We start from the raw sequence: 24,334 nt of genomic DNA, 5'->3' as shown, positions 1-24,334 counted from the left end.
ACTATAAGGCTTTAAAAAGTTGGAATGACTTCCTCTGGCTCATACTTCTAAATGGCTGAACTTAGACTTGAACTCACACAGGTCATCTTCCCTTTTCCACTGAATATAATGTGGAAGTGCTCCATCCTGGCAGTGGCAGGATTTGGAGGACCTGCATAATTCCTAATTATGTTCTAGGTTCTCAGGTACAAATTAAGTTTTCCAGATTTTCAGAATACTCTGTAAAATCTTCTCTACCAAAAAACAAAAAAAAAGCAGCAGCACCAAAATTTACCAAGGTCATGAAAGTAGGTTGATCCTGAGTATGAAATTGATTTACAGTTTTCTTTATTTGCATTTAATTACAATACTAACATGCAGTGTAAACAAGGATATAATTTATTCAGGTATAAATAATTGGCACATTGTTTTTGTGTTGTTTTCTCACAAGTTGACGATATGTATCTGTTATGCTTTAAACTTTTTTTTGGTGTTCTTAAAATAACGAGTTTGCATATATATATTGATAACTGCGCATCTGTTTGTTCTCTGAGAATTATCCATGATGGAGCATTGTCCCAGGCCCTCTCGGCTTGAACGCTGCCTCACATGTTGTAATGCAGGAGCATGTATTGTGCATCTCTGCTTTAGATCAAAGGGCAGCCACTGAGCTCCTCTCAGTGCCTGAGAGGGGGCCTCTTCTCTCTGCCATAAATCGGTAAGCACCTTCTACAATATAGAGACCCCGTCTTTCAGGCTGCTTATATGTGAGTGTGACGAGAGGTGGAGCAGTGCAAGAGTCCAAAAGGCAGTTGTTAGAGCATGTCACGTGGGGGCAGCCTAGCCGTAGCAGGTTGGGACTCCTTCTTAGTCCTTCTTCAAATATGTGCAAATGTATCTCTGATTATGCTACTGAATTCTGAACAACAGACCTTTCTTTATCCTGGTTTGCGGAGTCCCCGGAGTAGAGACTAATTGTGCCCTAGCGTGTAGCAGTTTTGTAGTCTAGAAAAAAAATGCTTGTTGGAGACTAGCACGAAACCACTAAACTCATTTCATCACCTGCCTGAGAGGGGCTCTGAGCACAGGTTCTGGAGGTGAAAAGGTACTGTTCTGTTCCTGCTTCCAGCAGCATCTCCCGTTCAGCGGTGGTGGGGATGGACTCCCAGCTCCTTCAGCGCCCCGGCTGGTCCCACTAGAGATTTTAAAAATCATTACAATGACAATGTTTCTGTGTCATTCTGTCCTTGAAAAAGCACTGCCATTTAATTCACACTTCCGTTTGTTGCAGAGAAAGCAGCAGCTGCCAACGTAGATGAAGTGCAGAAGTCAGACGTGTCGTCGACCGGGCAGGGCGTCATCGACAAGGATGCGCTGGGGCCTATGATGCTTGAGGTAGCCTACCCTCGTTCTGGTTCTCTACCCTACCCTCTTGGTGGTCTTCATATTATTACGTTTAATTTTCAGGTGAATGTAATTTCAGGACAGTCTACACTTAATTTTCACTCATAGGGCTGGAAGTACCGCTGACCTCTGGAGCTTACTAGTATATATTCATCTAGCTCCCGATTTCAGCCTACATACATTTCCCAGTAATAAGAGAGAATCACATGAACTAGATTACAATATAAATTGACAGAGTGAGCATTCATTTTGGAAAACCATGTTCACAAGCCCTATTAAATTCTGCAATATAATTTTCATTTGAGATGGTCCCCCAATTTTTAGATTTTATATATGCCATATACATATGTCCGTATAGGCAGGTTACAGTTCGAGGACCAAATGCAGGTTTGTGCTTTTTATTTATGCTACTTCAAACTAGTTTATCTCATAAAGATGAAAACTGAAATAATAGGCAGAGCTGTTAAGATGAGCATCACAAATGTAGTGGTTGGTCTTAACTCCCTGTTCTTTATTAACTTTCGGAAGTTTTATGACCAGACTACCGTCTAGAATTTGTAAAGTCTAGCTTTCTTGTTTTATTAACTAGTACAGTATTAAACATCAAGTGCTTTGCTGTACCTGTTCCAAAATTAAAATTCAAGATGTAGGCTATGGGAAGATGAGGGAAAAAATGTCGGTGAATATATAACAAGAAGCAGAGGAGCCCTGAGACATAAATTATGTCAGATCTCAGGATAATTTACTCTGCCGATGATATGATGAGATTAAAAAGTACCACGTGGCCGGAAGCTGGGCGTCATCGCCATGTAGAATCATTTAACTTGTGGCAATAGCTGCACCTAGATGAGAAAGTAGGATTTTTAAAGCAAGGATCACCAATAATTGCCCCTTTCCTTCAGTTGGTGCATGTGATGATTTTTATTTTTAGAAAATTTCATTCTGTGAAAATGTATCATACACTTGGAGGGTGGGGGGGGAACACAGGAAAAATTAAAAATCATCTGATCCAGTCTTTGTATTTAGAAATAACAAAATTCTTGGAGCTGGACCTGCTAGCCAAAAGACTTCAAATGACCCCGTGTTGTCCCTTGCTTATTTCTCTTGCGTCACTAGCTTGACAGTATCCAAGTACAATTTTCAGGGAAAAAGCAAAACACACTTAACCTGATTTTCCAGAGTCAACAGGAAAACCAGAGTGCTGCTTCCTGCTTGGTTCTTAGAAACAGATAAGAAAACTCTTAACAAGGTGGACTATTTAGAATTAGATGAAAGTTAGATAAGTTTCTGTGGAAAAACATTTAATTATAAACAGAACTGATTTGAAAATTATGGTAATCTAAATTATTAGATTATTAGGAAATTCCCAGGTATCTGCATTGATTCCCTATGTGGGGGAAGATTACAGTAGGGTGGGAACTCCTGAAAAGATTTTTGAGGCTTCTAAAAAGAAATGTTTGGAGTAACCACAAGACTATGAATTCAGGCCCTCTTGAGAGGAAGTTCATTGATTATGGAAATCAGATTGCCGGGTATCAGTGGGCCTTCTCTCATAAAATCAGACCAACATTTTTACTGTTTAAAAATAGCCTTCTGAGAATTCAGTGTATTCAGACTGTAGCAAGTATTTGTGTGGCAGGGCTTTGTGCTGCATACGTTAGAGAGCTAATGCTCGAATCTAGTGACTTAAGGTTTGAAGTCTTTATCCCTGTTTACATGGAACAATTTAAACAGGGAAAACTTGTTCTCGTTGAGCTGTTCCTAGGCATAGATGCACACTCATGCTTACATCATAGCATAGTGGTTGCTAGGCAACAAAACCAAATGTCAGCTTTTTTCATCAGAGCATATCATAGTGTACTTTAAAAAAAACACGGTCTTATAAGATGAAACACTTCCATCTTTCAGTCATACTGTGCTACAAATCAGTCTTTTTATCATGGTAGAAAGCAGTGGGAAGCTCTTTGCATTTTCAAAAGGGAGCTATAGGTAATATAATTATGAAAATCCCTGTGAATGTATATCTGAAGCAGTTAGGTTTTAAAAGGACATGTGGCACGTAACTAATCAACTGACTTACTTCCTTTCCCTCTTTCATAGACCTATACCCGCATGCACTTACTTACATGAGGTTTTCAAGGGTTGATCCCAACCTGTTATGGAAGGCCATTTACATACAGTCTTGCTTTGCCCGGCATATTGTTTATACCATTGGTAAAACCTGACAATATTTAAGAAAAACTTAAAATTGAATGGTGGTTTGTTTTTTTTTTTTAAGAGCTTTTCACTGGTGCCTTATGGTCATTTCTAATTTGAGAGAGCACTTAGTTTTGTGATGAAAATAGAATTAAAGATGGAATATATTCAAAGAAAGCTCACAGAATAGCCTGTTAAATAATAACTTAAGGAAAAAGCAAACTAGGATAAAAGTAAACACTTCATGCCCCATCCATACACATTGTTATATCAATATGTACGTGGAACATGCACGTCTAAAAATAGTAGTAAATACATAGCACGGGGTAACTGTAACACAAACTGGGTAGACCAGGTGGCCCTGTTTCGAGGTATGCCTGATCAATATCAAGCCTCCTCTAGTCTTGATCACTCACCTCATCTATAAAACAGGACTCTGACAAGCACAGATCAAAAAGGGAAAGGAGGAGTCACTAAGAGAAACTGCCTGAACTCTCACCTTTTATATCACCAAGGTGAACATGATAGGAAAAGACTGGGGTAAATACTGAAGTAGAACACTCTGCTGCAGAGTAATCGTAAGCATGAGCTTTTGAGTGCACCTGGATTCAAATTCCAGCTCTGCCACTGAGTTGCAAAAGCTTATGCAAATCACTTCACCTCTTAGAGCCTCAATTTCTTCCTCCTCTGTTAATTGGAGAAGGTAAAACATTCCTTCCAGAGTTGTAAATATTCAGATGACACAATGTGTTTAGGCACAGTAAACATGCTTGCTAGTTATTCTCATTATCTTTATTTCCTGAAATGATCCTTGAGTCTTTCTGTCCTTCCCTGATCTAGACTGGAATGACAACAAGGAGGAGTGAGGTCAAGCCACACTGCAGGAAAATTCTAATGTTATCTAGGTGGTTAGGGACCTGCATCTCCATGACCTTGGAGAACAAGTAATAGAGAAGGGCACAATTAGTTAACTTTCCAGTTCTCACTGTCAAAAACTAAAACCTCAAGTCCCCTTCCAGTCTTCAGACTCTACTGGTCACGTCTCAGCGTGCGGTCCCCATTGCCATTATCAGAGAGACACTTCCTTCCCAGACCCTTTTCCCAAACAATAAAGGATTGACGTTTGAGAACATCTGCAGTTCTTTTCATTTAAACCCTGGCCGCTTTAAAGGTGGCAAAGTTTGGGGGTTTTTTTTAATCCTTAAACTGAAGGAAAATTATCGATGACCCTTTCCTCCCATTGTATTGCATGAGAAACTATAGAACATAATTACTTTGTACTGGGTTGGTAACATAAACGTTGTTCTTGGCCAGGTGGAGTCCATCAATATAATTTGTAAAATACAGATAAATGCCTGCACTTACGTGGTAGTAATTATCTCCTGATAAAATAACAGTTAGTATTTGTCATTTAGTTTGTGACAAGAAACCCTGATCTAGGCTCTCTCCCACTTACTAAGATGGAGTCATTTCATCACAAGAAAATGTACTAGTTTTTTCCCCAAAACTAGGAGAGGGGTTGAGAGAGACAGAAATCTCTTTTCTCTCCACATGTGAATTACACCTTTCCCTTAAAGGGATCCTCCCTTCTTAACAGCTGCATATGATTTTCTGTTGTGTCCTTTCTAACACAATTTGTGCCTTTTCCCTTAGGCCCTTGATGGGTTCTTCTTTGTAGTGAACCTGGAAGGCAACGTTGTATTTGTTTCGGAGAATGTGACCCAGTACCTAAGGTATAACCAAGAAGAGCTGATGAACAAAAGTGTATATAGCATCCTGCATGTTGGGGACCACACTGAATTTGTCAAAAACCTGCTGCCAAAGTCTATAGGTAAATGATTATCTGCTGGGGTCTCCCTCCTCCCCCAGGCACACATCATCTTGGTTGGAGAGGGTCACATAGAACTGGGTGTTCCGTCAACTGGGGATAAGAGTAACTGGGTAGTTCTTTAGAGAGACTTACATTAAATATTTAAGCTTGAAAGTCCTGGAGAAGAGGACATCTGCAGATAGGGATCTTGAATGAATGATTGTTTTGATCCTGTATTTAAAGTACATGACAATTATTCAGATGGAAAGGACTCCTGTGGCCACTGTTGTCGTGGGGTTTGTTTCAGTGTTTTTTAAGAGGGTGCCACATGGCCTCCCACTCCATCCAGTGCCAGCCACCTCCGATTTGTGCTTCTTGGCCATGGCTCTAAGAAGTAGTAGGTCGGGAGAAGTTTGAGGTTTGACTTCAGAAAAACAAAATTTTGCGTGCTGCTCGCGAAGAGAGTATGTATGTGGGTGCCTGCAGCCTTCTGAAGATTCGACATTAAGGAACAAGGGGCATGTAGAGGGTCGGATGCTCCCAGCCCGGCAGCCCTGAATGGGCTCTTTGGTTTCCCAGACGCTTCGGTGGCTCTTCCCCCGTACCCACTCTCGCTGTCCCACCCATGTTGCTGACTTCCTCTCCCTCTGAAGATGCTGTCCAAAAGTGTCCGGGAGTATCGAAGGCCGCACTTTAAAGTGGGTGGCTCACGGCGTGGGCCCACCTTACCTGCTGCTCCAGAGTATGAACGTTCCCACTTACTAAGGGGTTCTTTTTTTAATATTCTCACTTAGACTGATGATGCTCAGAACATCTTCACAGATAAAAGGAAGTGCATATTTTAGTACAGAATAAGGTCAAGTCCTGAGTTAGCAAGTATTTCTGTTCTCTTTTTTTTTTTCAAATGGTTTATATTAGCCGGTCTTACTGTTAACCACAGTAAATAGAAGAAGGCCCTTTTTAAATTCCATGATGGCTAGCTTTTCCTTGGTATGATAACCCTTTGTTCAAAGTGACTGCAACAGTAACACAAAACATATGCATATTCATGTGAGAGTCTTTTATTATATTCTCTAGTAAATGAACAAGAAAATGGGATTTCTTAGTTCAAGTAACTAATATTTCAGATCTCTTCAGTAATTTGATGACTTCCTCAAAGGACCCATACTTATTAATTCACTATTATTAATTCACTTGTCTATAAAGAGCTCTTTTCTTGACTTTATACTGTACTTTTTTTATGTTTTAAAATTACTTATTAACCTGAGTTAATAAGAACTCTTTTTTCTTCTTTCATTTCTCTGTGTAGTATCCATTATGGAAATAAGCTTTTAAGACTACTGATGGCGGAAGAAACCTCCCAAATGTCTGCATAGACGTATAAAGCTAGCTATGGTTCCTTCTGTAATTCTAAAACAGTTTCTTGCAGTTAACTTGATATTTCCTTTGTTCTTTCCAGGGTGTGTTTTCTTTTTTATTCCTTGGCAGCCCAGTGGCTATGCACTTAGCGTTGCATTCACCAGAACACCTAGATGTCTTTTTAAGTATTTTCCCACTAGGGAGCTTTGAGAGTATGTTTGCTTATCTTATCACTGGCCCTTTTTTTCCGATCCTCTCTTTCATTGTCCTACTGGTCGTAATATTTTTCAGATAAAACATAAAGAACAGTAAAGAAAAGAATACCAAAATGATGATTAGGATTGGTTCTGATTCCAGCTCTTCTAGTAGCTGAAGATCTTTCTCATAGGTTTTTTCATCTGTGGAATGAGAAAGTGGATCTGATGATCCATGAGAACAACCTTACAGTCTCCAAATCAGTCATTCTTTTATTTCCCTTGATTTCTCAAATTTCCCCAAAGTGTCTTTCCTCTGTGTCATTCTCTCTTTCTTGAATTAATACATACATTTCTAAGTATTGACACTAAAGGAGAAGACCTGTGAAGTAACCTTTCACTTGATAAGAAATAAATGACATTAGCAGTGCCTCTGTGGGGATTTTTCAGTCGAATTGAGGAAATGTGCATGAAATAGAGTAATTCAGCAACAGCCAAGTTATAGAATACACACCAAAATTTGTAAAATTCTACAAAAGAAGGATCTGGGAGAGAAGGCAGAGTGGGGATCTCGGCCTCAGAGCAGGGTACATCGGGGTGGGAGAAATAGCGGCCACTGGACACTTGAGATAAGGTGGCAGGAGCACTGGTGTCCGTGTGGGACCAGGGGTGGAGGATGGTGGGGGAGGCTTGTGCTGGCCAGTGTGGGAGATCTGGTTAGAGGGATAAGGTGGGGCTGGTTAGTGAGATTCCATCTATCAGTTCGAATGGCCTTCATATCCCTGACTACATCAAGGCAAAATCCTTTTTAAGAACTTAATGCATGCTGTAAGTTGGTGCCAGTTCCAGATTTTTGAGCAGGGGGTAACATATCTCGGGGTAAAATATCTACCTAAAGTACAAGTAGGTTGAACTAAATTTCCAAGAAATCAGAGTAAGGAAAACCCAAAAATGAAGAACAGTGTTCTAGTAATAATTAAACAAGGCCTGAACCTGAAGGGAAGGAGTCAGCGTGAAGTGTAAGAGGCGTAGAAGTTATTTTGAAAATCCCAAGCATTTTCCCAAATTGTTAAAACATTAGCAGTGTTTTGATAATTTGACAGCAGCGAGTCTGATGTTCGTTTCTTTATAATTATCGGATTGCTTTTGCCTCCCTCAGTGAATGGGGGATCCTGGTCTGGCGAACCTCCTCGGCGGAACAGCCATACCTTCAATTGTCGGATGCTGGTAAAACCTTTACCTGATTCAGAAGAGGAAGGTCACGATAACCAGGACGCACATCAGAAATATGAAACTATGCAGTGCTTTGCTGTCTCTCAACCAAAGTCCATCAAAGAAGAAGGAGAAGGTAGGGCCAGATCTGTAGGATATCTTACATATCTGTGTATTTATTCCTGTGCTACTTTTTTCATACTTAATTATCTAAAATGAGTGGCCACACAAAGAAAAATTTAGAAGTGGTTTCTTCATTCATTTTAACCTACTTAATTTTTGTGATAAATTCCATTTTTTTTTAAAGATTTTATTTATTTGTCAGAGAGCACAAGCAGAGGAAGCAGCAGAGGGAGAGGGAGAAGCAGACTCTCAGCCGAGCAAGGAGGCCCGATGCAGGGCTGGATCCCAGGACTCTGGGGTCATGACCTGAGCCGAAGGCAGACACCCAACTTACTTGAGCCACCCAGGCGTCCCATAAATTCAATTTTTAAGTTTTTAAAACAGCACTCTCCAACAGAATGTTCTGCAGTGATGGCAGTATTATATATCGTCCATGTCCAATGCAGGCCCCACTAGCTGCATGTGGCTACTGAGCACTTGAAATTTCAGTAATACAATTGGGGGGCTGAATTTTCTATTTTATTAAGTTTACATTTACACAGCCACTAGTGGCTACCCTGCTAGAGAAGCTCTGTTAGTGGTTAAGCTTCCCAGGGATCCGAGGCTCCACTGAATGTCTACTGCAAGCAACGAGCCACAGACCTAGAAAGATGCACAAGTACAAACAATATTTTTCATATACTTTCCAGGGGTTAATGGATTCCGTATAGTTCATCCAGGGATGCAGGTCCATAATATGGTGTAATAGAATGATACTTAAGAGAGGATGGAGATGGGAGTGAGTGATGGCGAAGATCTCAGGCCCTTCCCCTTAAAGGACACTGCTGTAGCGTCCACCCCCCCACCCCCCCACCCCCCCGTATCCTCCCAAGTAAGCCCTTCTGTGCCACCAAGTGACCCTCTCTCCTACGAGGCAGTGCTGAGGAATGCATTCTGCGTGCAGAATAGAAGAGAAAGCATAGAAGAGAAAGCGTGGTGGGTGGGAATCTCATGGGCTTTATCATCAGACATGCCAGCTCCTGAGTCAGCCACTTACCAACTCTGGCTTTGGGCAAGTTTTTTGACCTCACTGAGCATCAGTTTACTCTCTCTTTTTTTTTAAGATTTTATTTATTAGAGAGAGAGACAACGAGAGAGGGAATACAAGCAGGGGGAGTCGGGGAGGGAGAAGCAGGCTTCCCACCAAGCAGGGAGCCCGATGCGGAACTCGATCCCTGGGATCATGACCTGAGCCGAAGGTAGACTAGACGCTTAATGACTGAGCCACCCAGGCGCCCCCACTCTCTTCTCTTATCAAGTAAAGTCAACAATCCCAGTATCAGAATGTAGTCAGGATTAAACGAATACGCCTGAACCATGATCGACATTAAATAATCCTGAGTGTCCGCAACTTACGATGGTTTGACTTACTTTTTTTTTTGACGTTAGGATTGTCGAAAGCCATACACAGTCAGTAGAAACCCTACTTCAAATTTTTTAATTCGGTTCTTTTCCGCGGCTAGCGATATCCCTACAGTCCTCCCTCAGGATGCTGGGCAGTGACAGCGAGCCACAGCTCCCAGTGAGCCGTGCGATCACAAGGGTGAACAACTGGTACACTTACAACTGTTCTGTACCCGTGCATCCGTTTTGTTGTTCACTTTCAGGATAGTATCTAGTAAATTACATGAGATGGTCAGCACTTTATTAAAACACAGGCTATGTGTGAGATGATGTCCAACTGTAGACTAGTGTGTTTGAGCACATGTAAGGTAGGCTTGGCTAACTCATAATGTTTGGTAGGTTAGGTGTATTAAATGCATTTCTACCTTTCAATATTTCATCTTAAAATAGGTTTATCAGGGGGGCCTGCGTGGCTCAACTGGTTGAGCATCTGACTCTGGATTTCAGCTTAGGTCATGATCTCAGGGTCCTGGGATTGAGCCCCAGGTCAGGCTCCACACTCAGTGAGGGGTCTGCTTGTCTCCTTCTGTCTCTGCCTCTCCCCCTGCTTCTGCTCTCTCTTTCTCTCAAATAAATCTTAAAAAAAAAAATAGGTTTATCAGAACATAACCTCATTGTAAGTTGAAGAAGATCTGTAGTTCATTCTTTTTGAAAAAAAAATGCAAGTAATTTGTAATTTAAATTTTATTGAAAAGTAATGGAACTCTCATAGATGACATAATTTTTCAAAATTAAGTTTTTATGTAAGCAATGTTGAGGGATTTTTTTTTTCTTTCTATGCAATAGACTAAGTGCTGCCAGTTACCCATCTAGGATACTGTTCTAAAGTGGTATAAAAAAGATATAGCTGATCTAATTTGTGGTTTTGTGCTGTATATTTAAACATTTTTGTACATTTAAAGTCTGGTTCTAAGATGTTAACACAATATGGCGTGAGAGTGGGGTTTCCGAGCCATAGTGTGCTCAGGTTCGAATCTTGGCTTCACCAGCTTTGTACATTGTTGGGCAACTTACTGAAACTCTGCGCTGTGGTTTCCTCCTGTGGTAAATGGGGAGAACACCAGAGCCTGCCTCGTAGAGTTGTCACTAGGACTAAGTGAATCAGTAGCCTCTAAAGCAGCTAAAAAGATGTCTACCTCGTAGTAAGTGCTCAAAAATTTAGCTTTTTATTATGTTGAGAATGAGGATTACATTTATATTTGAGATACCCACTATTACTGGATATATTCAAAGAAATTCTTTCCCAGACTTAAAGATGAACAGTCATAAGTCAAACAGACATAAAATATGAAGACTATTTTTTTTAACCTTTTTTCCAGCATTTTTGAAATTGAAAAATCTACCCAGTGTGCTCTGCATGTTACAAAGATAAATAAAACATTTCCCTGTTCTCTAGAAGTGAACAAGGGTGAATAAACCAATTGAAGTGGCTAAGTAGTAGTAAAGGCTCAGCATTGGCTCTGTGAGAAACTAGCCAGGGCTGAGATTCTAACCGGGCATGCGGCTGTTCTGGCACATACGACACTTTCCAGGACTTGTTCTCTGAATTCGCCTCCAGACTCAGTTTATAGTCTTTGTTGTAAAGTGCATATTGCCATTCTAGGGCTAGTTACATGGTTGGCTAGAAGGTATATCTAGTGTTCCTGTAGCGTGATAAACCAAAAACTCAAGAAGCAAACCCTTGGCAGATCAGAGTATCGGATTTTAGTTTTCGTCATTTGTGTACTTAACATTGAACTTGGCTGGTTGTCACTGTCAGCCATTGAATAAGAAGGGATTATGTGCTCCCCCACCAGCCCGTGGGTGGACTTCTGCAGCGTGTGTCCTGTGGCTTCAGCCGTTTCCCCAACCTCCCCCAGCCCATCCTACACAGCACACCCTAGCCTGTCGTCCCCCAGCGGCTTCCCACTCAGGCGGGGAGAGAGTGAAGTCAGTGAGCAGCAGAGGTGCATAGTGTTTTCCATTCCCTCCTGCGTTGATTTACAAGGTCGTGTTATCATAAATACATTTGAGTTTGTGTGAATCACTGAAAAAGCCTCATACGGTAACCATAAATGTATGTGATTGAAGATTTGCAGTCCTGCTTGATTTGTGTGGCACGAAGAGTTCCTATGAAGGAAAGACCAGTTCTTCCCTCGTCAGAAAGTTTTACTACTCGCCAAGATCTCCAAGGTACCTTTTCTTTCCAAAGAATATCTACATATTTGTAAGGCAGGGAGTCTGTTTAGAAGATTGCGAAGAAGCGGGGGACAGTGACGGACACTGGGGCGGAAGCGTCCAGGGGCCGCAGGAAGGAGAGGGAGGGACACTTATTTTCACTGTCTGCCCTTTTGCTTCGTGTACTTGTGCTACCTAGTCTAAATAAATAAATTTTTATATTTTAAAATGTTAATCACTTCCATACATAATAGATGAGTATGTAGGTGTAATGCTTGCTGTTATTTAATAGGCAAGATCACTTCACTGGATACTAGCACCATGAGGGCAGCCATGAAACCAGGCTGGGAGGACCTGGTGAGAAGGTGCATTCAGAAGTTCCATGCACAGCACGAAGGGGAATCCGTGTCCTATGCTAAGAGGCATCATCATGAAGGTAAGCATCTCTCCGTGGTATTTCTCTTGAAGTTGACGTAGCTTTATGCTATATTCCTGCTTCCTGTGGGAGCTTTCTCTGAAACAGTGATCCTGAAGTTCACCTCAGGAAACTTGGATCTGTTGACTTTTTGTGTTCATATGTACTTGCATCGTCTGGCCCAGAAAATGTCGCCATCTAAAGGAAAATTTAATAGAAACCTGTGGGACAGAAGAATGAGATAAACAGCAGATAATTTCATAAAAACAGAAGAAAGGGAAGGGAAAGAGGTCATTTTCTCTGATCCTAAGGCTTCTGTATGTATAAGACTACATAATAAGGTGCCATTTAATATCAAAAGAAATCTCTGAATCATAAGGAAAATCTGGAAATAAGAATGAAATGAAATTTGCAAGAGCAGCTGAACTCCCAGTAGAGGTAACAGTGGGGTCCCAAGCCCTCCTTCCAGATGACCCCTGAAGACTGTTTCTAGAAGGCCTGAAGAAATGAAGTGACTTGTCTGAGGTCACAGGACAGCTAGACTGACAGTTAATTAACAAGACAGCTAGAACCAAACCCAGAACTTCAAAGTCCTAGGTCAGTAATAATAGCAGCCCTTACAGAGCACCTGGTCTGTGTCCAGCATCTTCCTTCTGTACAGTATCTTGTTGATCCTCAACGCACCTGTGAGGTAGGTGTTAGGACTCGAGCTATAGAGGAGGAGGCAGAAGCGGGTGAAATGACTGGCTTGTCAGCACTGGAGTTTAATCAGAGGCACATCCTGGCCGTCCCTCTGCTGTGCTTTGCACAGAATCACATTTCCTCAAGTGCGTTCTGGTTTTTGTTATATTGGTGAGAACAAGAAAAACTGCCTTTCCTTAGCACGTATTAAGAACTAAGTGGGGGAGAGAGACACTTCTCCTGGTCTTTTGGTCCTCCTCTCACAGGACACTGTATGTCCTGGCAGGGTGCACCCGGTTCGGAGGCCTGGATTCTCCAGGGAGGGGCCGTGAAGCCTGTGGGCCAGCAGAGTGTGCCCTGTAACTCAGTTTGGCAGATTGTCTGCATTTTGGCAGAAAAAGTCCTAACTCCTCATTGAAAACAGAGGTTTAGCTTATCATCTTGCATTTAATGTGCATCTGTGACCTTAGCATTTTACCGGTAGTGTTTGTATGCGTAAACTCTGTGCTTTAAGATTGCTTATGAAAAAGTACAAATCATAGTAGATGACCTCCCTCCCCATCCCCTTCTTTTTTTCTCATCTTATTCCTCTTTTTCATCTTATTTATCCTTCTTAGAAGTAAGTACATAATCCAGCAATTTGTGCCTTTCAGCATTTTTCTCTAAGTTGGAAAGAATAAGAGGAAGTAAAGAGGGCGCCTGGGTGGCTCAGTTGGTTAAGCGACTGCCTTCGGCTCAGGTCGTGATCCTGGAGTCCCCGGGATCGAGTCCCGCATCGGGCTCCCTGCTCGGCAGGGAGTCTGCTTCTCCCTCTGACCCTCTTCCCTCTCGTGCTATCTCTCATTCTCTCTCTCTCAAATAAATAAATAAAATCTTAAAAAAAAAAAGTTTTAGAAGAGGAAGTAAAGAGTCTATATTTGGCAGAAATCAGTATTTAACCTACTATTTCACTAGATCTGGTTTAAAATTTAAAAAATAATAACAATGGGGGTGCCTGGGGGATTCAGTGGGTTAAGCCTCTGACTCTTGATTTTGGCTCAGGTCATGATCCTCAGGGTCATGATACTGAGCCTGGAGCCTGGCTCCGTGCTGTGCTGGATGTGGAACCTGCTTAAGATTCTCTACCCCTCTCCCTCTGCCCCTCCCTACCTCTCTCTCTCTCTCAAATAAATCTTCCAAGAAAAAGAAATAGTAACAACAGGGGCGCCTGGCTGTCTCAGTCGATTAAGCATCTGACTCAGGTCATGATCTCAGGGTTGTGGGATCAAGCCCCAAACTCAGCGAGGAGTCTCTTCTCCCTCTCCCTCCCTTTCCCCCCGCTTGTGCCCTCTCTCTCGCTCAAATAAATAAAAATTATTTTTAAAAACAATAAAATAAAAAATAGTAAGAATAAGAAATATGAATAAGAAATCACCATGAGCAAACACGTTCAGTGTCCTTGAGCCCTGAGTAGCAACGCCCTACACTCAATTCTGTGGCTTCCTGATTCCTTACGAAAGGGTTTATAGAAATGTATCAGTCACTGTGGTAGGCTTAAACAGGCCGGACCCACTGAAGGGAAACTACAAAATGTATGAAATACCCTGCATCCAAACGTATGAAGTAGGTAAGATTGAAGATAATCAATCACATTGAGTAAAAATCTAAAAGTTGTGTTTAAATGGAAGAGCTTCCTAAATGAATTCAGGTGCATGCTTAAACATATCTAATTAAATGGAAATAGAAAATCTTAACTGATCACAGATGAAATTCCAAAATTGTAAGCTATTCAAAATAGGAATCCCGTTATAAATACTGTATTCATTCTGCTTTATAGGAACCTACTCATTGTGCAAAGCAAGATACAGAGACGTACAGTAATTCATTTCCAGGACTGCCACTCCTGAGTAACTTCATGTAACAGTTGATGGCAGAAATACCTAAATACTGCGTGTAACTAAAACTGCACAGGGGGTTTCATTTGGGAAATTGCTCAAAGTGAACTTTTTTAAAGAAAAACCAGAATCTATGTTGTGTGTCAGTGACTCCCTCCCTCCCTCACTCACTTGTGGCAATTTTGTGGCATAGTGAATGTGCTCAATCTGGCTCTTCGTGGGGCTAGCTATTCAATCCACAACATATATGTAGAGGATTATGTGAGAAAAACATGGTAGTCTTCTTAAAGTGGTTTAAGAGGGTAACCAAATTATATGGCTACTTTTTTTCTGAATCAAAATGTTCTTTTTAAAAAAAGTGTTCTTTTTAAATAGGCAGTATTTGACAGCTTTAAAATATAGTTGTTTTAAAAGATAAATCTGAAATCTTATTTTAAGAGAAATTGTTTTAACCTAGTTGATTTGTTATATTTTCTTCTGTTGTCTTGAAAATGGAAACACCAGATCCTTTATCCAGAAATTAAACCAATTCCACTTTTATTGTTTCAGTTTTCTATTTAGCCTTTTTCTCTTCTGAAAAGATTTTTCTGTTTATCTTTTCCTTCCTGTTGTCCTGTCCACAGAAATAACACTTCTTACACACTGAGAAACAGAATGGGTGATAGTATTATGAGATACTTCAAGATGAAAAGATGACTGTTCAGAGAATATATTTAATGTCATAAATTTTACTGTAATATTTTTATTAGTTTAAAAGGAAATTAAAGGCAAATTGTATACTTTAAAAGTATCGTGTTTACGCATTGTATTGTTTTCTGATATTTTGAACAAATCTTTGTAAAACTAGTTCTGAGCCAACAAATGGTTTACACTCTTTCATCATGGTACTGAAGATTTTAAAAAGAATATAGTTTGAGGGTCCAAGCCTTATTTAGAACAAAACAAAACCAAACAACATATTAGTATTTTGAGTAAAAAATGAACGTGCTTTTAAAATGTTAAAATGTTTCAATATCATGAAATAGTACTTACAACTCTTGTTAACATGCTGGTAGGAAAATAGGAAGATGAAGTTTATTACTATTAGTATGTCTTATCCCGCCCCCCACTCTCAGATTTTTTTTTTTCTAAACATGCATTCTGTTTCCTTGCTTGCCTACAGTGCTGAGACAAGGATTGGCGTTCAGTCAAATCTATCGTTTTTCCTTGTCCGATGGCACTCTTGTTGCTGCACAAACGAAGAGCAAACTCATCCGTTCTCAGACTACTAATGAACCTCAGCTTGTAATATCGTTACATATGCTTCACAGGTAATCCTCGTTCTAAGAAATCATTTTCCCTTCCCCAAATCAAGAGGAAATGGTTCAGAAGCAATAGATTCCGCGCCCCCCCACCCCAGAGCTTTTCAGCCTTGTGAGACATTTCTGTTCATCAGCCCCAGGCAGGTAAAATAGAAAAGTAAGTTGCTACGAACTTTTGGCTAACAGACAACTTAGGATACCGGCAAAGTAGGCTATACTTGGAATCTGTGCCTTACTACTAGTGAATTTTAAAACCCAGCTGGAAGAACACAGGCTAGCGCTCACTTTGCTCCAACAGGAGCGCCTGTCATACCGGAGAAGGGAAGTCAGTCCGTTCCCAGGGGTGACACATGCGGTGCAGAAATAGTGAAGCCACTAGTGGGACTTCTGCTCCTGGGCGTGGAAATCTGCAACTTCCAAATATATATATTTAGAGGGAATATTTTAGACTTTTCCCCCCCTCAGGTTTAAATTAACTTCTTGATTTTGGCCTTTGGATTGAAAGCTAATAAACATTTCCATTAAAAAATGACAGTACAGAAAATTGAATGCTGATTTTAAAACAAATGTCAAACTATACTGTTTTAGAGCACAAATTTAGGAAAATGATTACATTTCGAGTTATATAAATATGTATGTATGTGCCATATAAAATTTGATGAGGTACTATCAGAAGATATATAAAGTTGCTCTGGTTAAAGAATCCCCTTTTATTACATTTCTCGGTTATATACTTTCTTATTTAGGAATAAAAAAAAAGTCAGGCATCCCTGTTTGCCAACTGTTAATAAATCTGACCTCAAACTGAAACAATTTGAAAGTGATTACAGATGTGCCAAATTTCACCCCCCTAAGTGAAAGCTGATGTTTGACAATTTGTGAAACCTGTTTTGTTTGGATTTGTGAACACATGTGGTAACTCACAAGTGACTGCCAAGGCTGTAAATTAAAGCTCACAGGGCTTGGAAAATCATCTAGCCCGGAAAACCTGCTTTTAGTCACCAGTAAGGGAGTAGATTGGAGTTGTCTGGGCGTTGGGGAATAAGATCACAGAGCAAGGTCACTCTGAAGTTCTGTCCCATGTTGTCTGTGTTGGAGGCTCTCGCTTTGACCTGCAAGGGGATCTGTTAGACAAGGTGATCTAGTTCTAAATACTTTTGATAACTTTACTGGCTCTAGAACTTGTGGAGTCTCTACTAGTTAGGGGCGAGTTCCCCCCTCTCCCACTAAGTTTGCTGTCCGTCTTGAGCCGGGTAGTATACCTCGGAGCTCTCTGGGCTTACAGATGTGTCTCTTGTTAAGAATTGTGATCTGGCAAATAATTGAAGACAGCTCTGCTTGTTAGGGTCCTTCCTTTAAGATGGTAAAAGTTCTCAGTTATTCATGATAATATACCATGTAATGAGAAAGATAATATTATGTAATTGGAACCCCTCTAATGTCTTCTCTGGTAACTACAATTTCAATCCAGTAGCAGTCACATTTAAAGACAGCTCCTCTGTAAAACCGCAGACATCTTAATGGGTTGACTGAAAAACATCCCTCTTGGTCCAAAATTATGCGTGCTCAGTCTTGTCCATAATTGCAGATTGTTTCATCCAAGTATTATCTGTCCTTTAAATGTAGTCTGTTCTTTTAAAGAAAAGAGGCCATCTCATTTCTTTAAAATTAATAACAACTCGCTAAATGTGTTTCCTTTTATATTTCTTTCCTCATCGTACAGAGAGCAGAATGTGTGTGTCATGAATCCGGATCTGACGGGACAAGCGATGGGGAAGCCACTGAATCCGATTAGCTCTAGCAGCCCTGCCCATCAGGCCATGTGCAGTGGGAACCCAGGTCAGGACATGACCCTCGGTAGCAATATAAATTTTCCCATCAATGGCCCAAAGGAACAAATGGGCATGCCCATGGGCAGGTTTGGTGGTTCTGGGGGAATGAACCATGTGTCAAGCATGCAAGCAACCACTCCTCAGGGTAGTAACTATGCACTCAAAATGAACAGTCCCTCCCAGAGCAGCCCTGGCATGAATCCAGGACAGCCCAACTCCATGCTTTCACCGCGGCATCGCATGAGTCCCGGAGTGGCCGGCAGCCCTCGAATCCCACCCAGTCAGTTTTCGCCCGCAGGAAGCTTGCATTCCCCTGTTGGAGTTTGCAGCAGCACAGGAAATAGCCATAGCTACACCAACAGTTCCCTCAACGCACTTCAGGCCCTCAGCGAGGGGCACGGGGTCTCACTAGGGTCGTCGCTGGCTTCACCAGACCTAAAACTGGGCAATTTGCAAAACTCCCCCGTTAATATGAATCCTCCCCCACTCAGCAAGATGGGGAGCTTAGACTCCAAAGACTGTTTCGGGCTTTATGGGGAGCCGGCTGAAGGTACGACTGGTCAAGCAGAGAGCACCTGCCGTCCAGGAGAGCAGAAGGAGGCGGACGATTCCAGCATGCCCCAGGCTGTGAGCGGTGAGAGAGCTGACGCACAGAATCGGCTGCATGACAGCAAAGGACAGACCAAACTCCTGCAGCTGTTGACCACCAAATCGGACCAGATGGAGCCCTCGCCCTTACCCAGCTCCCTCTCGGACACAAACAAGGACTCCACAGCGAGCCTGCCTGGTCCTGGCTCGACACATGGAACCTCGCTCAAGGAGAAGCATAAGATTTTGCACAGACTCTTGCAGGACAGCAGCTCCCCTGTGGATTTGGCTAAGTTAACAGCAGAAGCCACAGGCAAAGAGCTGAGCCAGGAGGCCAACAGCACGGCTTCCGGCTCAGAAGTGACTATTAAGCAAGAGCCAGTGAGCCCCAAGAAGAAAGAGAATGCACTACTTCGCTACTTGCTAGATAAAGATGATACTAAAGACATTGGTTTACCAGAAATGACCCCCAAACTTGAGCGACTGGACAGTAAGACAGACCCTGCCAGTAACACAAAATTAATAGCTATGAAAACTGAGAAGGAGGAGATGAGCTTTGAGCCTAGTGAGCAGGTAAGTTGTGTAATGTGTTCTCTCAGGTATACTAATCCATATCCATCAAGGATTTTCACAGGGGCATTTGGAGGCCTCAGGTGAAGGGATAAAAATAAGCCTTCTCCTTTGTTGTTCTCACTTGGAGACAGAGTTAATTCTCACTGAAGGTCCCTGTTCCAAATACTCCTGTCTAGCAACGAGTGACACTTTCATCCACGAGGGGAAGGCTGACTGACTATTTTTTTTTTTCCTGGAAAGGGCCAAGTGGTGAGTATTTTAGGCTCTACGGACCAAACAGCCACTGTGGTCCAAAAACGGCCATAGACACTATGCAGACAAATGAGGGCGCTGTGTTCTAATAAAACTTTACTGACAGCCACTGATATTTGGATTTTATACAGTTTTTGTGTGTCACAAAATGCTCTTCTGATTTTTTTTTTCAATTATCAAAAAATGTAAATCCCTTCTTAGCTCGGGGCCATAGGAAAACAGGTGGTGGGCAGGATTTAGCCCACAGGCCAGCTGTAGTTTGCTGACCCTGTTAATAGAAGATGCCTAAATTGGGGATAATCACTTCCTTGAAACTGGCTTTGTCAGAGCAGACTTCATTAAATAATTTCCCATTTACCTTTCTCTTTAAGATCAGAGTTTGGTTTTCAAACCTAATGAGGAACATCGCGCCCTTCTCTATCGTCAGCCGAACCTTCTGGTTAATGTTAAAGAATTCTTTCTTTCTTTCTTTTTTGGAGAGTTATTTCTGACATAATGGTTTGGCATAAGATGTTTCCTGGGGACTCAGTGACGGGCTGGGTTAATGATCCAAGACTTCACCCTGCTTTATCAACTCCCTCTCTAATACCTGGGAACAGCCCTGGACTTCAAATCTTTTAAGTCCTCGTTGGTTAACAAGTGAAGAAGCTGCATTGGCCTTTCTACTTAAAATGGTTCACTAATTTGTCTTGAAATTTGTTTTGCAAGTAGGGAGTTGATGTGTCCCTGTCTTGGGGGACTAGGTGTGCGTGGGGAGAGGAGAGAGCAACACTCCCTTGCTATACTTGAACTCTGCTGAGTCAGCCGAGGCTGGCCCGGGGGCAGGGCTAGGATTGAAAGCAGGAATCAGGAAGGCTGAGGCCAAACACGCCCGCCCCACAGAGCGGGGCTCCATCCGCCCTTCCAAGCTCTTAGCTTCCTTCATTTCTTTCACTTTGATGTCTTGGCAGCTGCTGTATTCCTGTAAGAGAGATATGATTTTTTTAAACCTCCATGCCCTTCACCAGGGAAACATCCTAATTCTATAATCATCTTTGATAATTAACCCTGGAACTTAGATGTTAGCGGCAGAGTTCGACAATACCGCTATTCTGTAATACAGTAAAATCAGTAAGTGGGGGAACCTCAGTTTCTTTCAGCAGAAAGTTAGTAGCAAAGCTTGGATTAAGTGTAGGGTGAAACTATCGATAACTGTCAGTGTTTTCATCTTTTGAGGTTTACTAGATTAGAATATACAGAGTGAGTGGCAGGCACAGATACTGTCACTCACGTCTCCCTAACACATGCCGGAGGGCAAGATGGTGACTCATGAGGGCCACCTTAGCTCAATGGCTAAGTGGCTGGCCCCTCCCTCCATACACAGAATTTATTTCTATCCCAGGCCTGAGGCCCTAGGGACTTAGAGGGTCAGGGAAGGGGGACACTGTTTGGCATGTCTATATTTAGTGTGTGATGATGCTAACTTCAGACAAGAAACTGACAAAAAAAAAAAAGAATTTTTTTTTTAAGTCCTTGAGTCACTTGCCATTTCTAATTGTTGTTTAGGAGACACGTTTTTCTAATCAAAATCATCTTACCTAGGGAACATCAGCACAAATCTGTTATTTGGGGACCAAAAAGCAGGGTGTACACACACGCACACCATTTTTTTTCTTAATGAAACCCAGCCCCTGGTCTCACCCTCCATTCACTCCCATTTGAAAAATAAAACTCCGCCAAAAAATACTGCTTCAGAGCAAACTTAACATTGAAAACATTGCAACTTGAAAAGAAAAGTTACCACAGGAAGTATGCATTAACTAAATTTAGATCAAAGTTAAAATGACTTACTTTAAGGAAAAAACAATGATTCTTTTGCCTCCTGCTTGCCTTCAGTATTCCCAAAACAGATTAATTGTATCTCCTTTTAACTGCTGTACCAGTTTGTTAAAGTTTTTTTCTTTCATTTCAGGGGAATGCAAATTTTTTATTTAATAAGATAAACTGTTAGGGAGCCTGAATTATGCAGTCAACGGGCTTGTTATTTTGACTCCGAAAAGAGCCATTAACCAAGTGTGTGTTTAACCTACCTATAACTTATTAAGGACAGGAAGTACTTCGATGGTGCTATTATACCTAAAATAGCGTTCTTCACTGGGTAGACTATTTAAACAACATTTGTTTCTACAGCATCTCGGCACCAACAGGAAGCAGTGACTGAAAAATTTCCAATATGTTTACCGACTTTCCAGTTACACACTTATTTACCCAGTAGAGCATGTTGATAGTCTTATGTTCTTTCTAACGCTACTGGGCCAGTTATGAGGGCTTAGAGCTAGTCTAAAAGGAACATCTTGCTTTAGCTCCACCAGAAAGGCAAACTGTATCTTAAACTGGCAATGTCCTGAAAATTTCCCACCAAATGCGGTAGAATTGTATTACCATCTTTTAACAATTTTACCTTTTTTTTTAAGCAATTTTATGTTAGGCAAATGTGGTAAAATTACTTTTTATTTAAATTTTTGAAAAAATGTTTTGTAACTTATTAAAACACTTATGTTATTAAAATGCATATGCTCTTTATATTTCCTTCAGAGAACAAGTTGATTTGACACATGAAAAATTCATAAAACCAGAAAAATGAAAAATTAAAGAAATCAAGTCCAATTTTCATTTTGTAGAACTTTTATAAAAATCTTTCTGACTCATTTTCTGCCTGAAATAGTTTAAACTAACTATTCAAATTGATGTGGCTAATTTGAGCATTCGAATAGATGCCTAAGCAAAACTTTGAAGAATCTTGGCAAAGCATTTTAAAGGCAGGCATTAATCTTTTTGTCTTGTGAAGAAATGCCTAACAAAGTAGACATGGACTGGGGTGCCTGGGTGGCTCAGTCGTTACGTGTCTGCCTTCTGCTCAGGCCCTGATCCCAGGGTCCTGGGATCAAGCCCCGAGCCCCGCATCAGGCTCCCTGCTCCACTGGAAGCCTGCTTCTCCCTCTCCCACTCCCCTGGCTTGTGTTCCTGCTCTCGCTGTCTCTCTCTCTGTCAAATAAATAAATAAAATCTTTAAAAAAAAAAAAAGTAGACATGGACTAGAAGAACTTTTGGTGAGAATTAAAGCTTAAAAAAATTTAGGGGGGATATTTGATCAGAAACTTAATGTGATCAAATCTGTCACTTCCAAAACTTACATAACTACAGAAGAAAATGCCATAATTGTCAGATTTTATTGCCAAACAGCCGTAGGGGTTATAGTAGACATTCTGAATTTTATGTCCTTGATGAAGATCATTTAAAGTATACTTAAGACAATTAGGTGAATGTTAAATGTGTACTCCAAAAATTAACAAGAAATAAGCACAAGCAAAACAATATTATCTCCAGTGGGGAAAATTACATAATGTATTCTTCTGATGGCAAGCTGAATGAATTCGAATAATGTCCATAGTTATGGGGATCCAAAGAACCAATTTCTTTTGACTATGAAACCAAGAAGTTCCTACATGGCTTTCTTAAGACAAAAAAGTGTTCAGTTTTTTTTTTTAATTTATTTAAAGATTTTATTTATTTGAGAGAGAGAAAGCGGGGGTGGGGTGGGGGGAGGGTCAGAGGGAGGAACAGACTCCCTACTGAGCAGGGAGCCCGATGCAGGATCATGCAGGATCAATCCCAGGACCCTGGGATCATGACCTGAGCCGAAGGCAGACGCTTAACAACAGCCATCCAGGCACCCCAAAAAAGTGTTTACTTGTCGGAACTAGACTGATCCACAGTTGAATTTGGTCGGCTCTTAAAATGGCAGAGATTAAAAACTTGAAAATCAGTTTTTAATACATGCTTTTTAAAAATAAAAATCAACCAAGGAAAATACTGCATTTTAAATTTTCTAATTATTTGAAATTGAAAAACCAATAAATTGATTTAAACCATCCAAATAATACACACACACACACACACACACACACACACACACACACACACACACACACACACACACACAATTAGATTTTATTTATTTGAGAGAGAGAGCACAAGCATGGAGCAGGGAGCCCGATGCGGGGCTCAATCCCAGGACCCCTGGGATCATGACCTGAGCCGAATGCAGACGCTTAATCGACTGAGCCACCCAGGCGACCCAGCCATCCAAATCTATTTTAACATGTTATACGTATAACGTTAGACTTATTTTCAACTCATTATATTAGACACGAGTAGATTACATAGGAAGAATCATGAATCTTGTTACAACTCTTTGAAACTATGATGATAGTTATTTTTCTGTTTGACGGATGTGGTTTAGAGTATAATTTTATTTGGGTGAAAAGAATAAAGGTAAAAAGGAAAGATAGTCTAGACACAGGCTGTTGTTAATCTACACTGTAAAAGCTTTCTTCTACACATATCTGGGATTGGGGGCCAAGTATAAGAGCATCCACTGAGGATAATAGTATACTTTATTTTTATTACTGTTTATATGAACCTATTTATTTTTGGCTGTTTCTCATCCAAGGCAATCTGCAGAGCTTTCTCAAGTATCTTATTACTTTACTTATTCTCCCCCCTCCTTCCTCCTCCTTCACCCCTTACTCTCCCCACAACCACCCCCCACACACACACACAATGAGCTTCAAGGGCCACTTTTTAAAATACTCTAGGGGCGCCTGGTGGCTCAGTCGTTGGTTGTCTGCCTTCGACTCAGGTCATGATCCCGGGGTCCTGGGATCGAGTTCGACATCAGGCTCCCTGCTCCACGGGAAGCCCTGCTTCTCCCTCTCCCACTCCCCCCTGTTTGCGTTCCCTCTCTCACTGTGTCTCTCTGTCAAATAAATAAATAAAAGCTTTTAAATAAATAAAATACTCTACACAAGGCAGCAGCATAGTAGGGAAACTTGGTTTCGTAGGACAGCAATAAACTTCCATTTATTAGAACCTCTTATCGCTATAGTTATTTTAATGACA

At 41.1% G+C, this 24,334-nt stretch overlaps 1 protein-coding gene across 8 annotated transcripts in view; it reads left to right on the top strand.

The window, feature by feature from the left end:
- NCOA2 (nuclear receptor coactivator 2) overlaps nt 1-24,334 on the top strand; it is a 285,796-nt gene that overhangs the window by 221,228 nt on the left and 40,234 nt on the right. For all 8 annotated transcript variants that reach the window (XM_027596559.2, XM_027596602.2, XM_027596551.2 and 5 more), the window contains 7 exons: nt 1,271-1,374; nt 5,233-5,410; nt 8,102-8,290; nt 11,791-11,892; nt 12,170-12,313; nt 16,010-16,157; nt 17,872-19,141. In XM_027596559.2, the coding sequence (XP_027452360.1) occupies nt 1,271-1,374; nt 5,233-5,410; nt 8,102-8,290; nt 11,791-11,892; nt 12,170-12,313; nt 16,010-16,157; nt 17,872-19,141 (2,135 nt within the window). The remainder of the gene's footprint in view (nt 1-1,270; nt 1,375-5,232; nt 5,411-8,101; nt 8,291-11,790; nt 11,893-12,169; nt 12,314-16,009; nt 16,158-17,871; nt 19,142-24,334) is intronic.

This window comes from Zalophus californianus, chromosome 4, assembly GCF_009762305.2.
Source record: "Zalophus californianus isolate mZalCal1 chromosome 4, mZalCal1.pri.v2, whole genome shotgun sequence".
Lineage (NCBI taxonomy): Eukaryota > Metazoa > Chordata > Mammalia > Carnivora > Otariidae > Zalophus > Zalophus californianus.
The sequence above is the reverse complement of the archived record's forward strand: the minus strand, read 5'-3'. Positions and strand labels throughout refer to the sequence as shown.